The sequence below is a fragment of the Brassica rapa genome, chromosome A04 (genome assembly GCF_000309985.2).
Source record: "Brassica rapa cultivar Chiifu-401-42 chromosome A04, CAAS_Brap_v3.01, whole genome shotgun sequence".
Classification (NCBI taxonomy): Eukaryota; Viridiplantae; Streptophyta; class Magnoliopsida; order Brassicales; family Brassicaceae; genus Brassica; species Brassica rapa.
In genome coordinates this window covers 2,354,243-2,371,947 of record NC_024798.2, presented here as the reverse complement: position 1 = coordinate 2,371,947, position 17,705 = coordinate 2,354,243, and the positions used below count along the sequence as shown (strand labels likewise).

General features: G+C 32.5%; 2 protein-coding genes across 2 annotated transcripts; one reads left to right on the top strand and one right to left on the bottom strand.

Moving 5' to 3' along the window:
• The first annotated feature begins 3,393 nt into the window (after nt 1-3,393).
• Nucleotides 3,394-4,977, top strand: LOC103844426. Its single transcript, XM_009121212.3, has one exon. The coding sequence runs from the start codon at nt 3,428-3,430 to the stop codon at nt 4,916-4,918; it is 1,491 nt and encodes a 496-aa protein (XP_009119460.3). The 5' UTR covers nt 3,394-3,427; the 3' UTR covers nt 4,919-4,977.
• A 4,040-nt stretch (nt 4,978-9,017) lies between these two features.
• LOC103863090 (fatty acyl-CoA reductase 6, chloroplastic) lies at nt 9,018-12,008 on the bottom strand. Its single transcript, XM_009140834.3, is given in 9 exon segments — nt 9,018-9,393; nt 9,469-9,945; nt 10,032-10,193; nt 10,423-10,594; nt 10,662-10,762; nt 10,822-10,999; nt 11,002-11,020; nt 11,172-11,275; nt 11,389-12,008. Coding segments are annotated over 9 exon segments (1,638 nt in total). The 5' UTR covers nt 11,654-12,008; the 3' UTR covers nt 9,018-9,233.
• Nucleotides 12,009-17,705: the final 5,697 nt, after the last annotated feature.

Here is a 17,705-nt window from a genome sequence, read left to right as displayed (position 1 = left end):
CATCCAAAATATTAGTGGTTAATATGTGTATATATTTAACCGCAATGAATCTCATGACCGGCCCTGAAAACCATCTATCTGAACTTCCCTTCGCGCACCGAAGGCTATAGACGCCGTTCTTGACTCACCTCACGCTCAGTGACACGCTTCTAATGGGATCCAACACCATGTTCCAAACCGCGTTAAAGGATTCCAAGACCGTGGACCGTGGCCGTTTGCTTTCCGGATTTGGCGCCTATTGTTCTTGAAGCTCTTGCCTACGTACACGCCTTGAGGTAACTTCCATTTCTTGCCTTTTCGCTTATTTTACGGGTCTAAACTCTGACGAAAATCACATGACCTACCGAACTATTTTATTCGATCGCGAATCCAATTAAAGAATAGTTTAGTAGCAGTTCGTTGTGAAAATTTGGTATATTGAAATTATGTATTATTCATTCGTGATTTTCGCGCCAGAATGACGTGCTCATCAATAAATTAGCATGTTTTGTTATGGACATGAAAAACTATTGGTTCAGATCTGTTTGAGATTTTGGTAAATGCCACCAGTCTCTTTGCTATTCCACCATCTATAATAGATCACTCTTTTTTTCTTCAAAATAGTTTAGAGTAAAAGAATAAAGTGATATATACAAAAAAAAATTTACTTTATTTATGAATAAACTCATTTTTACTCTATTATAAAGTGAAAGTAGAGTATGGATGGAGCACTTTTAATTATTCCAAATTCTATCCCCTAAACATGATTTGACTTTGTGAAAATGATACATGTCTTAATTCATTTTGTAACATGTCAAATTGCATTTGTGAATTTTATATTTTTGGTAAGATATTTTAAATATAACAATAAATTATATGTATCACCATTATTGAAAATATAAACTAATAATAATTTATAAATTATATAATATTTTAACATTAACTTAGAATTGAAAAATAAAATATGTAAATGTTTATATTTTTCAAATTAATTAAGAATATATTTGTTAATTAAGTATTCGAGTTATGCTTTTATTCATTAACTAGTATAAAAAACTAATCGAATTACCAATTTAGTAAATTTATTCGTATATAATCATCATAAAATATGTTTGTTGAACTACCAAGGCCCATGCCCAATCTTATTAAGTTGGGGGTTTTGTTTTTTTTTTAAACTTCAAATAGACCTTTATTAATTACTTGTCACGAAATTCTTATAGATGATAGAATTAAGATACAATAGGAGATAAAATAGAGAAATGGAATTTGATGGAATATTATGATAGTGCTGGGGGTTTTGTTCCCTAAATTAATCATGATAATTGTTAGGCATGCAGGTTCGGTTAATTCAGTTTTTGGGTCAGTTAGTTCAGGTTGGCCTAAATCTCGCTGATTTGAACCAAAGCATTTTAATTCGGTTTGGTTGTCAGTTAGTCCTGTTTCAAAATTTTCTACCAGACGTAAGTGAAGTTTATAAATTAGGTTAAATTTTGGCTTAAATTGGTTTAAAATAAAAATTGGTTAGATTCTGCTATTTTGGTTCAGATTTTGGATAGTTCAGTTAGATTTGTTCGGTATTTTGGTTAAAATTGGTATAGTTTGGTAAAAATAAATTAAAACCGAACTAACTAATTACCGAACCGAACTAAAAACACTTTTTTTACCTTGTCGAATTGAACCAAACCGAACTAAAAACAATTTTTTTTAACTTGCTGAATTGAACCAAACCTCATAACCAAACAGAACCGTAAACTAAACATTTCAGTCCGGTTTGGTTGATAACCGTATTCTTAATTATTGTATTAAGGAAATATAATTTGTGCTCAGGAACTTGAAATGTAACTTCACTTTCTGGTTCAAATGGAATTTAGGTGATTCACATCCTAGAGTCAAATGTTGATTGATCAACTTGAAAATTCATAAAGATAGGTGACATACTTAATGAAACACAAGTAAAGAAGTTTGTGATGGAGTACTAGAAGCTATGTAATGAATTGGATTAAGAGATCTTCGAGAAAACTCTCACAATAATTCAGGTTTGTTGGAGATGGTTAGGAATCGAAGATGACAAAGGGTGAGATAGTACTGTGCAACACCAAGCTTTTATAGACTTTTTTAACCAAAGGATTCATTGATTTCTGACCAAAGTAGTACACATGGTGGGATACAAAGCTAACGGGTCATGATGACTCTTAGAAGCTAAGCCGACATGAAACAACTTTCCTCCGGAAGCATTGGCCGGCAGACTTACAGAATCTCCGGAGACAATACATTAAACATTACAACCAGAGTTTTAAGAACATACAGAAAGCTAGTCTAGATCAAACCAAATAGATTACCCAAGAAAGAAGAACTAGCAAAATAGGAAGGAGAGATAAATTCACATCAACCAGTCGAACTTTATTTGGGAAGCAAACACACCTCACTATATTGCTCTGAAGATGACTTCAACAAGCCACAAGGAACAGCTGCAGATAGGGCTGGGCAAATAAACCAAATCCGAAAAACCAAACCGAACCTGATCCAATCAAAATGAATCCAAACTGATCTGAACCGACATAAATTCCGAATGGATCTTGTTTTATGGTATATCGGGTTATGGGTATTATCCGAACCCGAACCTAAATGGACATCCAATAGAACCGGAAACATTTAAAATCTCAAATATAACTTGTGCCAAACATGATTTCAATTTCTGATATGTATCCAAAATACACTAAGATATTATTGAACATCTAAAATAATTATCTATTACATGAAGGAAAATGGTTGAATGTGGCGATTGAAGCTTGAAGTTTTTAGATTTTGGTTTTGTTTTTATTAAATAATGTTTCTCATTTCATGAGAACTTGGTTTTTGTTTTATGATTTCATTTATTTGGTTTTCTTTCTATCAATAACAATGTTTACCTTTCGTTTAATTTTAAATGATCATGTTGGATGTTCATTTTTTATTTTTGAATCGATTTTACTTATGTTTTTATTACAAAATAGGTACAAATCAGGTACTTTAAAACCGAAAAACTATTTTACTTATGTTTTGGTTACAAAGTAGATACAAATCAAATACTTTTGTACCGATTTTTTGAAGATTTACTAACCCCGATCCAAACCTGACCGAACCCGAACCAAACTTTAATATAACTCGAATGAGGCTGGTTTTGATAAAACCAAAAAACTGAAACCCGATTGGACAAAACCAAACCCGATTAGGATCCCGAATGCTCATACCTAGCCGTAGACAAGCTTTTATAGACTATATACAATAATTTTGTTTTGAACATCTAATGTTTTCCTGCTTTTTAATCCAAATCATCATTTCTTTTTTCCACATCATAATTCAATTTACATTTAATTTTATAACATACAATATTTATTTAAGATTCGCAGCATAAGAGAAAAAAATAAAACACTTCGCCAAGGTTCCGATATTCCATAAAGGTTTTGATATGGAAAAGATGAAAGAAGGCGAAAGTAAGGCGATTTGGAAACGGTTATTCCTCAGACTTTGCACTGTTATTTCGGTAACGGTTATTGATGTTTTCGACGGCGGACGACGGTTTATTGCCCACTCCCCGACGGTTATCCTCACGATGGCAACTACACATCGTGATGCACTAATGTATTGGAGTTATTCTCTGGAACTCTATATATGGCAATATAGAATCAGTCGATTCTTTCACACACTCAATACTATCTTGAGCAAATTTCTATTGCAAAAGTACAGAAGATTGATAACAATGGCGGATAACCTTCACCGCAATTTACAAGAGTTAGATTTGGGTGTGGAAGATGAACCAGTAGCGCTACCTCTGGATGTGGTCAACCAAGCAGCAGCAGAGAACCGGTTCATCATCATTGGGCGTCCTGTAATTCCAAGGCGTCAAAACATTCGTGCGATCATTGCGGCTTTACCACGACAGTGGGGACATGCAGGGTTGGTTCATGGAAGAATTGTTGAAGGAAGGCGGTTCCAGTTTGTGTTTCCATCCGAGGAATCAATGGAGAATGTCCTCAGGAGAGGTCCCTGGGCGTTTGCTGATCGGATGCTCATAATGCAAAGGTGGTCTCCTCTGTTTAACCCTTTGATGTTGAACTTTATTCCCCTCTGGATCCAGATACGGGGAATACCGCTCCAGTACATGAACCAAGACGTAATCATGCATATAGGACGCGCGATGGGGCAATACATGGATGTGGATTACAATGCTGAGACGGCAGTTCGAGTGGAGTATGCTCGTGTCAGAGTTAATTGGGATGTTGATCTCCCACTTCGGTTCCAGAAGAACTTCCAGTTCACTCCAGGAGTCAACACTCTCCTCAAATTCCGCTATGAGAGGTTAAGGGGTTTCTGCGAGGTATGTGGAATGCTCACGCATGATTCGGGTAGTTGTTTGATCCAAAATGGTGGAATGGATCATGACTCTGAGGATGATGATGAAGATGATAATGAGGAACCACTACTTGTTCCTCTGGCGGAACAAGGAGTTCAGATTCATGAAATCCATGAGATGAATGAGGAGAACAACAATGAGGAGAATGAAGTACCCAATGGGGTAGAGTATCAGGTGATGGAAGATGATGAAGAATACAATGCGGAGCCGTTGGGAGACATGTTTTCAGGAGAACAGGAGTCCAGTGAGCTTTCCAATCCGGTTCCAATCTACTCTAACTCCACAGGAGACAGTGCAGGGGATAATGCACGTCAAGGCAAGAGAATCATGGAGGAACCAGATGATAGTTCAATGCAAGCGTTATATGATACCATTCCCCCACGATCCAAGTCTCAGCAGGCACGAAAGAGGAAAGCAGAAGCATCGTTGATGGAAGAAGGTCTCCTCAAATGTCCAGCTTTGGAGAGAGGTGAATCTAGCGGTAATGACACAACAACTGATCAAGTGAGAGGCGCGGTGGGCCCTAATCCACCAGTTTCACCATGAATACAACCGTTTGGAACTGTCAGGGTTTGGGTGTAGACCCTACAGTTCGACGCCTCAAGGAAATACAACGGAAGTATTTCCCGGACATACTATGCCTGCTGGAAACAAAACAAAAGGATGACTATGTGCGAGATGTGGTCTGTGATCTAGGTTATGACCGTCATGTAACTGTTCCACCACAAGGTATGAGTGGTGGAATTGCTGTGTTATGGAAGAAGTATGTATCTGTTTCAGTTCTGTTTCAATCTCCAAATCTTGTAGACTGCTTTGTTGAAATGAATGATGTTTTCTACTATCTCTCATTTGTTTATGGTTACCCTGAACCCTCTATGCGACATCAACTATGGGAACGTTTGGAGAGAATGGCTACTACACGGACAGAGCCTTGGCTGATAATGGGTGACTTTAATGAAATCAGGGGTAATGAGGAGAAACAAGGGGGACCAGCACGACCAGAAAGATCGTTTGTTGATTTTCGAAGAATGATTGCAACATGTGACTTTCGTGATCTGAAAGCAACAGGAAATAAATTCTCTTGGTATGGGAAGCGACATAATTATGACATATGTTGCTGCCTTGATAGAAGCATGGCTAACTCAAACTGGTTAGCTCAGTTTCCAACGGCGCAAACAGAATTTCTTGCGTTTGAAGCTTCTGATCATCGACCTTTGGTGACAACAATCTCACAGACGACTAACCGGCCGGTGAAATTGTTTAGATATGATAAACGAATGTTCAGAGAGGAGAGTTTCCAAGATGAAGTTAAAACTACTTGGACGGAGCAGAGATCAGGCACATCTATTCAGAATAGACTTAAAGCTTGCAGAGGTTCGGTTTCCCGGTGGAAGAGGAAACATACGTTTAATGCAGTCATCCGCATTGCTCATTTAAAAGAAGAACTTGACTTCGCAATGTCTTATGGAAGCCACTCAACTAATGAGATACGACAGATACGGAAAGAACTATCACAAGCTTATAGTGATGAATTTTGGAGGTTAAAAAGTCGAAATCAATGGTTGGAGTCTGGAGATAGAAATACACAATTCTTCTATGCGTGTACCAAAACAAGGGTGGCTCGAAACAGAATAATGGCAATAGAGGATGAGAATGGAATGGTGCAACGAGGTGATGTGGCTATTGGCCAAGCCGCAGAGGATTACTTCAGGAATCTATTTACAACAACAAGAGACGCAGAATTTACATATGATGGCGTTTTTAACCATTTTAATAGAAGAGTCACAAGGGAGATGAATGAGGACCTCACTAGGCCAGTTACAGAAGAGGAAGTTAGAAAAGCTGTCTTCAGTATTGGTCCAAACAAAGCCCCGGGACCGGATGGCATTACTGGTGCGTTTTACAGACAATTCTGGCCAACCATTAAAGATCAGATCACTCAAGAAGTTCAGCAGTTCTTTGATAATGGTATTCTAGACCCTCAGATCAATAAAACCAATTTATGCTTAATTCCGAAGATAGAGGTTCCAAGAGCTATGGGTGATTTTAAACCGATATCGCCTTGTAATGTAAGTTACAAAATCATCTCCAAAATACTTGTTGGCCGATTGAAGCAGCACCTGCCAGACATAATAGCTGAGAACCAAGTTGCCTTCATCCCTGGTAGAAACATTATTGACAATGTCATTATTGCTCATGAAATGTTGCACTCTTTAAAGAGTAGGAAGAGATGGGCGAAGTCTTACATGGCAGTCAAGACAGATATCTCGAAGGCGTATGATCGTTTAGAATGGAAATTCTTGGAGGATACAATGATCGGGATGGGTTTTGATGCAAAATGGATCGGATGGATAATGACGTGTGTCAGTACAGTAAGCTTCTCAGCATTGATCAATGGATCTCCAACAGGAAACATTACCCCACAGAGAGGAATACGCCAAGGTGATCCCCTTTCTCCTTATCTTTTCATCATTTGCAGTGAAGTACTAAGCCATTTACTGTTGAGGGCTACTGCGGAGACAAAACTGAAAGGAATGAAGATAAGCACATATGGGCCAACTATAAATCACCTATTGTTTGCTGATGACGCCTTGTTCTTCTGCCATGCTCATCCACGGTCATGCAAGACTATACAGAGAATACTAGAAATGTATGAAAAGGCTTCTGGACAAGCGGTCAATTTATCTAAATCAGCTATTACATTTGGCTCCAGAGTTTCAGATACTATGAAGACAAGACTCCGCACAATCCTTAACATACATAACGATGGAGGATGTGGCAAGTATTTGGGTCTACCAGAAGTTATAGGACGGAAAAAGAAAGAGATATTTAATTTTATCTTGGAGAAGATAAAAAAAAGAACAAAAGGGTGGTCAAATAAATATCTATCTGAGGCAGGGAAAGAAATTCTACTTAAAACAATAGCATCTGCTATTCCGGTTTATCCAATGAATGTTTTCAAGCTTCCTAAAGGAGTATGTGAAGAAATAGAGAAACTATTTGCTGAATATTGGTGGAGTAAGGGAACGGGGAGACGGTCGATGCACTGGATGAGTTGGAAGAGAGTGAGTGTTCCAAAGAAAGAAGGTGGGCTAGGTTTTCGTGATATTAAGAATTTTAACTTGGCTTTACTTGCCAAACAAGTATGGAGGATTGGCCAAACACCAACAAGTCTACTTGCAAGAGTTCTGCGTGGTCGATATCATCAGGATACATCTATTCTCAATGCAAGGGTTGGAAATAAACCCTCATTTATATGGCGATCGCTAATGGAAGGAAAAGAACTCCTTAAATCAGGATTGAGGGTTCAAATTGGTAATGGTGAAGAGACTCTAATCTGGAGGGACGCCTGGCTACCCACTCATCCACCTAGAGCTCCAAGAGGTATTGATAATATAGTAAATGACTATCGCACAGTTCATTCACTATTTCGACCGGGTACAAGACAATGGAATGTCGAACTATTAGAGCGAATTATGGTACCAGAGGATGTGGAGTTAGTAAAACACATTGTGTTAAGCCAATATGGAGGACAAGATTTGCTGGGTTGGAACTACACTGAAGATGGTATGTATACGGTTAAGTCAGGTTACTGGTTGAGCATGCATAGCCAAGATCAACAAGTTTTACCACCAAGAGGATCAACTGGAATTAAAGCTGCTCTATGGAAGTTAAATACTGCTCCGAAACTCAAACATTTTTTATGGAGAATTCTATCAGAGGCAATGCCTGTGGGATCAATCCTAAAACGAAGACGTGTCTCTCAAGATAGTGTGTGTAGAAGATGTTGTGTGTTAGATGAAGATATGGAACATCTCTTCTTCAAATGCCCGTATACTCAAGCACTTTGGAGAGGGGCAAATCTACCAGACCGTACGTTTACTGATAATAGTATCAGTTTTGAAGAGAAGTTAAAGGCTATTGTATCTTATGGCAATGCAACATACGTGGACAAAAGGTTACCGTAAAGTTATTTTTGAAGGTGACAACAAACAAGTTCAGGAGCTACTAACAACGTCCAAGAGGAATTTCCACATGCATAATTGGATTCTGGAAATCAAAGGGTGGAAGGAGAAATTTGAAGATGCAGAATTTAGATGGATTTCAATGGAAGATAATAAAGCTGCAGATCATTTAGCTAAACAATTTCATAATTCTCAAGTTTCTTTCAACTCTATATTCTATGTACCTGTATCAATAACTCAAATCCTCCATGAGGATATTTCTTCGTCATTATAATAAAGTTGCAAGTTGGAAAAAAAAAACATACAATATTTAAAAAAGAAATACAATATTTTAATCTATTATTTTATTTCATATTTTTATTTTATTTTTATTATGTAACCAAATAAAAAAGTTTCTATTTTATATAATATAAAATGATGAATTTGATTTATAAAGAATATAAAATAAAGTAACTTGTTATAAAAAGGGTTTTAAATAACTATAAGGAAGTAAAAATACTCAGAACTACGTTAACTAAAGGGAACATGTCATGTGGTGTTGCCAACACCTTGTTGGTGGTTTCATTTTTTTTATTCAACTTAGTTTAACCCACATCATTTTATTTTCTTTTTCAACATTTTTATTGCATTATTGTATATATGAAAGATTTGAGTTCTCTTTTTCAAGTTAAGTTTTTTTCAAAAAACAATATTGAATGTAAAACAAAGACTCGTGGTTTCTTGTACAGTTTATAACATTTTCTGAAGCTGTAAATAAACTTAAAATAAAAAGGAAACAACACTTTCTAGAACAAAAGGAAAATACAAAACCAATTTAAATTGGAGAACACATCAAAACACCAACACATAACTGGATAAGGATGCGATGCATCAATTTGTCTCTTAAATCACTTTCTTTAACTGGATCTTTGACGAAAGAGTTCCCTTTTGAGACCTGGAAGATGAATGTTGATAAAGTAATGCTCCCAATCAATGCAACTGCCATCAAAGTCAAACATCTGTCTCTCTTCCATTGACAACTCATGTCTTAGACTCCTTGTATTGGTCTCGTCAAACCTGGTATATATATACTTACTATACGTCAGTAATATGAAGCTTATAAATCAACCAGGCCCGTGAAATATTATTTACCGAGCTTGAAAGAACATGTAAGGCTGATATGTTTTTGCTAAGGACACAAAATACTTTAGCTTCTTCTTCCCCTTCATGCTCAATGTGGTATGTGACTCTGCTTCTTCTTCTCCATTCTTCATCGCTCTTTCTTGTTTCCTTATTGCTTTGGAAACAGAGGAGGTGAACTCCTCTAAGGAACTGTGGAATTTCATACGCTCCAAGACTTTTGTTGTGGTCTCAGTCAGTGGAGAGTCACACAGATGTTGATAAGAGAAGTCCATAATCTCGCCCATTCGCAGGGGATGCGCATGAGATGTTGAAGTAATATTGTAAACTTTGACCTCTGGTACATTACCACAACTATGTTTCGCCATGACTGATATTATTGCATTAGCAACCATATCAACAGGTATAACATCACAAGAAGATTGATAATCTCCCAACAAGTCAGGAATCTGGTCTTTTCCATTTCCCAATATTAATGGAGCAGTCATCCTATTTTTATTTTGTTTGATACAAAATCCAAATAAATATGTCAATTTAAACAAAAAGCTAATTTACTAAGTCAGAAAATCATTAACCTTATTCCTTGGAGCCAGCCAGGGAAAGGCTCCTTGTATGAGCTTTCTATACAACTAGGTCTTATGATTACTACAGGCATGTCTCCTCGCTTGCTGTAAATTATAGACTCACCCATGGCTTTTGTGAATGTGTAAGCCTTTTCCCATCCATAGCTTTGAGCTCTGTTCTCTCAACATAAGATCAAACATAAACTTTCAGATTTATAGATACATAAAGTTATTTATCTTTGATTGTCACCTTTCATAACCAAGTTCTTTCAGCTTTATTAATCTTTCACTACCATGAAATTAAGTACATACATAAAGTAAATTAAAATATTTATAGTTTCCAAAATTTCAGGACCAGCTTCTAAGTAGATACATAAAGTAATTATCTCCTTTTGATTTTCACCTTTCGTAACCAAGTTCTTTCAGTTTCTTGGATTTTTCACTGCCATGGAACTTTCTTGCAGCTTCTGAAGCTAGTTTCACCTCGTTTTCGATTTTTAACTCAGAAGTTATGTTTTTCCCAATGCAGAGAGGAGTCTCTAGTACTGTTCCCTCTCTCTTACCAGTCACAAAAGCTAGATAACAAAACATGACATCAGTTTCCTAAACTTCTTTTTAACCAAACATATTCTAACTCAATACCAGTTGAAACGTGGAGGAAAAGTTTCAGTTTCTTGCATTCCTTTGCGAAGCTTAAGAGCCTATCAGGGCCAAGAGCATTGACACTTAGGGCAGCGTCGTATCTGTTTCAGTTTGGTTGTTAGTGTAAGGATTAAAAATCTAGCTGAGCAAGAAGAAACACCTGTCGTCAAAAGTTGTACGTCCAGCACTATTTATTATGACATCAATCTCGTCACTTATCTTGTCTGCTGTTTCGGAATCTATCCCCAGATTCTCCTCTCCAATGTCTCCAATTACTGGAATCAACTTGTTCTTCATGAAAGCTTCATAAGAGCTCCCGTGCATTTGCTTCAGAAGCTGAACAGATCCGAGCTGATGATCTAAAGCGATACAAAAATAATATATAATATATATATATATTTATTTATTTATTTATATATTTTTTTTGAAACACAAGCGATACAAATATATAAAAAACGAAATAAGAAAGGAAACTAGAGAGTTGAGAATGTAAATGTTTAACCAAGAAACCTCATCATAGAGTCTTTTGTTGGCTGATTCTTCATCTTTGGATTTCAACAGAATAAAAATCTTCCCAATCTCAGGACTTGCCCTTAACAGTTTCTCAATCAACACTGCATCAAATAATGTTTTTTTGGGCATCAAATAATGTTCCAAGTAAAAAAAAAAATCAGTTCACTTGGACAAGAAGAAAAGTCTCTGTTTTAGGTTTAAAACCCTTTGTGACCTTTGCCAAGAAACCCTGTTGCACCTGTAACAAAATAGCTCTTCCCTCTCAAGAAACGGACGATTCCGATCCCATCACTGGTCTCAGGCATAACAACCGGTTTCACAGCTTTCAACGGCATCTCACGATAACAACAAGAAGTTTGGACTCTACATCTATGAGTCGTCTGTGACAAACGACGAGACAAGAAGTAGTTTGGTTTGCCGGAGAAGGAGGAGAAGAATCTGACGGCGTTGCTTGTGGCTATGAGGTTTGTCGTAGCCATTTTTAGTAACCAACAAATACAAAAAAAAAAAGTTGACTCTTTTGATTTGGAAGGGGCTTTGCGTGGGAATCATTTATATATATATATATATATATAAGCACGCACATCTCACTGTTTTACATTATACAACTTTTTCCATATTGGAAGTTTTTTTTGATACTTAGAATTATATACCTAATTTATTCTTTATTACTATACTATACTACTAGGTTAAGTGCGTGGAATGAATATTGTATATAAACAATATTTTTACGTACTATAATTTATTTTACGTATTTACTTATTACAATACTAACAATAATTAATACATTTAAATAATTAAAAAATAATTAACTATTATATATATAATTAAATTGGTTCAAAAAATATATTATAATAATTATTAAATAATTAACTATTATATATATAATTAATTGGTGGCAACACGTCAAAGCAATCACTTTATTTATTTATAATATTTTATGGTAAATAAATTTATATAATCACTTTGAAGTATTTTGTATGGATACAAATAATTTAAATGATTAACATAGATATAGTAATATATTTTAATATGGATAAATGGGACTTATTATCAATGGTTTTATGATTTATTTTATATGTACATTTAAATCATTATAATAATGTGTTTATATTGTTTAAATATATTGAATATTTACTGCGAATTTCAAAATTAAAATTATAAGTTCTCAAGAATTGTTCAGTGAAAATTTTGAAATTAAAATATTTGTGTAGTTTTATATGGTATATACTTTAATATATGTTATTTTGAATATCTATTAAATGAGAATTTTTACTCATATGGTTTTACAAACATTTATATTTTTATAATAAAGTTTTTGAGTCCTTGATTATAAATTTTTTAATGTTGGACGTTTAATAGTTTTAGTTATTTATAGTCATTTAAAAAATCAAATTATGACATATAAAAATATAAATTTTTATTATATGGCTGATATGATTGTTTATTTTATATTAATAATATAATTTTAAACATAAATGTTTGAAAAAAAAATCTCAAACGTAAATGATAGAGAATACACATTTTTAGTAAATTTTTATTATTAAAATCATTAATTGTCATATATATGCTATAATCATTTAAGGTAATTATGTAGCTTTTATTTAACAAAAGAAGAAAAATATTAATTGTACATTATTAATTATTTTTATGATTACTTTAATGAAAACTATAATATATATATAATGAACCAACATATTTCGTGCCATCTCTGGAAGGGTTTGACTTATCTCACACTCAATGATTCTTGCCTTTTCGTTTAGGGCTGGACATTTTATCCGTTAAATTTGATTTGATTTGTTATTCGTTTCGATTCGATCCGAAATTTCCGGATATCCGTAAACTTTCGAAGCAAAGCAAATACTAAAAATAAATATCCGTTAAAATCGAAGCAAATCACAAATATTAAAATTTTGGGAAGCGGATATCCGATCTGATCCGTCAATATATAAATACATGTATATCTTGATTATATTTAAAATTTTAACATATAAAATTATATAATTATTATTCTAACATATGATTTGATAAAGTCTATTCACTATTACTTATATAAAAGTATTACATAAAAGGAAGAGAACACTTTTATGACAATTATAATTTTTTTCTTAAGTTTTGTGTTATTATAATTGTTAACTAAGTTCAAAAAATTACAAAATATGTAGATTCACTACTTCTTTTAATTTTTATCATATATATCATGCAAAAAAATATTTTACAAAACAAATTTGTATCAAAATTGTAAAATTATTTGTATTAATTAAAACATATGACATATTCATAAATATCCGTAAATATCTATTTATTTTCTGGATATCCATTTTTTGAATATCCGTATTTTTCTGAAGCAAAGCAAATCTAAAATTTAGATATGCGTGACGTACGAAGCAAATCACAAATACTTCAAAAGTCCGGATATCTGATCCGTGCCCAGATCTATTTTCCCTTACTTAACGGCTCAAAACTCTGACGATAATCACACGGCCTACTCAACTATTTTATATTTTGATTCGATCGCGAAAAGAATAGTTTTGTGATAGTTAGTTGGGAAGAGTTGGTAAATTGAAATTCTATATTGTCCATGCGTGATTCTCAAGCCCGCCAGAATAACCTGTTCATCAATAAATTAGCATATTTTACTTTTAGCAACGGAAATGAAAAAAAAAATGTTTCAGATCTTGGTACGCCATCAAATCTCTTTGCTACTTCTGGCAATTTTTGCTTTTGGTCCCACTGTTGTAGCGTTTAATTTTTTTTAATCAAATGGGTTGGACTAGTGTTACTTGAAGATAATCCCAATACGGGGAATCCCCACTTCGATTTTCAACTTGACAACAACTGATGAAACCTCACATTATATAAATGAGGACCAATTAACATAATATGCACATTACTACAATCGAATGATATGTCGATATAACACTTAGGATCGAATCTACAGAGACCAACAGTTACATTTTACTTTTATGGAATAAATATTAGGTTAAAACGATAAGGGGGTTTCAAAATTAAAATATCGTAATAAACAAGTAACAAGCTAGTTTAAAGTTTTCAGATGATTAAAAATGCTAGTTTAGGATGGGTTGATCGGATGTTAAACAAGCGTGAACCAAACAATTATTCAAGCTCAATTTAATAATAGTCTAGAACTCGGATCACTTAAAATCATATGTACCTAATATTTTTATACTATACTGTATTATAAAATGTGTTCTAATTGTGTTAGCTCCTCCGTCACAGTCCTTCATCTTTCATGATAGTTAGTTGGGAAGATTTGGTATATTGAAATTCTAGATCATTCAAGCGTGATTCTCGTGTGTCAGAATTCTTTGTGGAAATGAATCCCAAAAAGTATTGGTTCAGACTTCAGATCTTTTCGATTTTCGCAAATGCCATCAAAGAGACTTTGCTATAGAGATGGGCAATTATTCTTCTAGTCTCATTGTTCTTGCCAAATCTGGATCTGGAGAATCATAAATTTAGTATAATATTTTGAGTCTTTGACGTCATAATGTTTAAATCATATAAAACTATAACGAGTGCACAACCCTTTTGTAATAATAGGCGGCCAAATTTCATTAAAAAAAAAAACAAATATCGAACTACTGTTTTTTTTCTATATTAAACCAAGTTAACACAGAGTTGTCAAAAACCAACAAGTTAATACAGTAATTGATTGTTGGAGGGTAAATTTTTCAATAGCTTCTTTTTAATTTTTGTTCACTGAATAATTTCCAAAGATCAAAGTGACGAGATTAGATTTTAATAAAATAGATAAACGACAATTATATCCACATTTATAATTTTTATTAATTATTTATCAACAAAAAATAAATTCTTAAACTTCATAATTTTGTAGAGATTATACATACAAAAAGGTCGTACAAAACCAAATAATAATACGTACTAATCACAATGTTTTTGTTATATTCGTAAGATGCACTTAGGATTAAAACTATTATTTTGGTCATAATTAATTATCAAATTTAATAAATTTATACTATTAATTAAAAGTTAAAGATAATAATACTTTTAAACTAATAATGTATATATTAATAAATAACTATAAGATAATTCTGTTGAAATATGCGGATAAAATACCTAGTAATTTATATACATACTAGATGATAATCCGCGCATGTGCGGATGAGTTTTTATGATAATGTTTGTTCATTAAATGGTTTTAACATTTTGCAACACTACAATCTTTATCGATTGTGAAATAACGAATACACATATTGGTCTCTTAAATATATCATCGGTGTTGAAGAGTTAATGTATTACAGCTCATTTTAATTAATTCTAAGACTTCATATGCACAAACAAATTTAAGTTTTGTGTCTCACACAAATCACTAAAACCAAAAAAGAAACATCGATTGTATAATAAAGAAATGAAATTAGGTTTTTTGCTCTCGATTTGTTTACTATTGACTATTCATAAGTGATTTTATTTTCCACATCTACAAAATTGTGGTTTTGTTATTCTCAATGTTTCATTGATATGAATTTAATTAGTTTCTTTTTTTAAATTTTTCTATGAATTCAGTGAATTGTATAAGTATCACTTTAAAAAGATGGACATCTGTAAAAATTAGTTCCACTCTAGATACTTATTTAAGAATCAAAATTTTGAAAAAAATTACCGGAAAACTCTATTCACAGGTCAATGTTTAAATCTAATATATCAAGTTGTTAGAGAATATAAGTGCATACTCGAAATATAAATGTATGTCTAGTATATATTCACCAGTTCGGTATAAAAATCATCTAATTCTATAGCAATAAAAAAATTACTTATTATATTAGCTTACACTTTTGAGGTTTAGTTATTTAAGAGTATACAGATAAAATATATATAATATTTTACCATTCTAGTATATGTAAACTATGTATAAACTAAGAATTGTTTGATGTATTAAATGATAAACCAAAAAACATATAACTAATAGTTTTAAATCTATCATTCTTACAATTATAAAGATAGATATGGTATTAGGGAGAAACAAATATTAGACGAATGATCAAATCTCTCTCATTCTTCGAACAAACTCAAAATGAGTTGATTGGAATTTTGTCATGATATTTCATTCAAAGCTTTTAAGGAATAAAAATCAAGACTAAATTATTTTATCTGAATGAAATAATATATATATATATATATATATATATATATATATATATATATATATATATATAAGAATCACTTTGATTTGAAGAAGAGTGTTTCTAGAATTGTCATGATCAAATAAGATAATAGAAACCACCTATTTAAAAAATAATTTGTATGCATAAAAGTATATACATTAGAGTAAGCACATAAATTAAAACCAATAGCTTTTGATAATTTACAATCACGTTTTTTGTAAGTAAATCAAGACAATCATTTTATGTACTTTATATGGTATAAATTCAACTTTAATGATATTGACATAAATGCGTAATATATTTTAATATAAATATTTTTGTTATTGACACTTCCTACTCATATAATGTTTTTTAATATTTGTACGTTTTTGTAACAAAAATTTAAACTGTTAATCACAAAAAAATTAATGTGAGATTTGTGAGTACAAACGGGTAATATCTGAACCCCAACGGGTAATATCCGGACGAGAATGGATATCCGAAGATAACCAAACATAATTATACTTAACCCTATATTTCTAGTTTACTTCTATTATTTTATTTAAAATATTTATATTAATGATGCACATTGCTCAAAATTAGATAATATACATATAATTATGGACAAAATCATTTGCTACTCACTTAAACTACATATCAATCTCTTGTTTCTTGCATTAACAAAAGTTGAATCTAAAATTTCAAAACAACAACTAAATTAGTTTCTTTATATTTTAAAAGTTTTATCTCTAAACCTATTAACAGTTTAATCTTTTAAAAGTTATAAAATCAGTTAACTTAAGAGTATATTTTAAATACAAAAAACTTAAATAATGAATAATTTATTTATTTTTTCTTCAAAATTTAAATATCCGAACCCGACCTAAAATATCAGAACCCAAACATAAAATACCAGAAACTGACCCGAAGTGTAGAAATACCCGAACGGTTTCTATACCTTTATACTGAAATATCTGAAAATACTAAATACCTGATAGGAATTCGAACGGATACCCGAACGCCCACCCCTACGATATATGATTCTTTGTAAAATTAAACTATTGATCACAAAATTTTCAATGTGAGACTTTTATCATTTATAGTCGTTTTTAAAATTTTTAAATATAACATATAAGAAAAAATCTAATTTTTTTATTATATGATTAAAGTAATTGTTTAATTTCTTTTAATAATTTAAAATTAAACAAAAAGAGAGGATACAATTTTTTTATCAAATATGTATTATTCATAATCATTAATTGTTATATATATGTTAATCATATTAGTTAATTCTATAGCTTTTATGTAAAGAAAGAAAAAATATTTTTTCGTACACTACTAACTAATTTTACTTTAATAAAAAGTATAATATATATTTATATGGACTAATTTATTTTTCTAACAA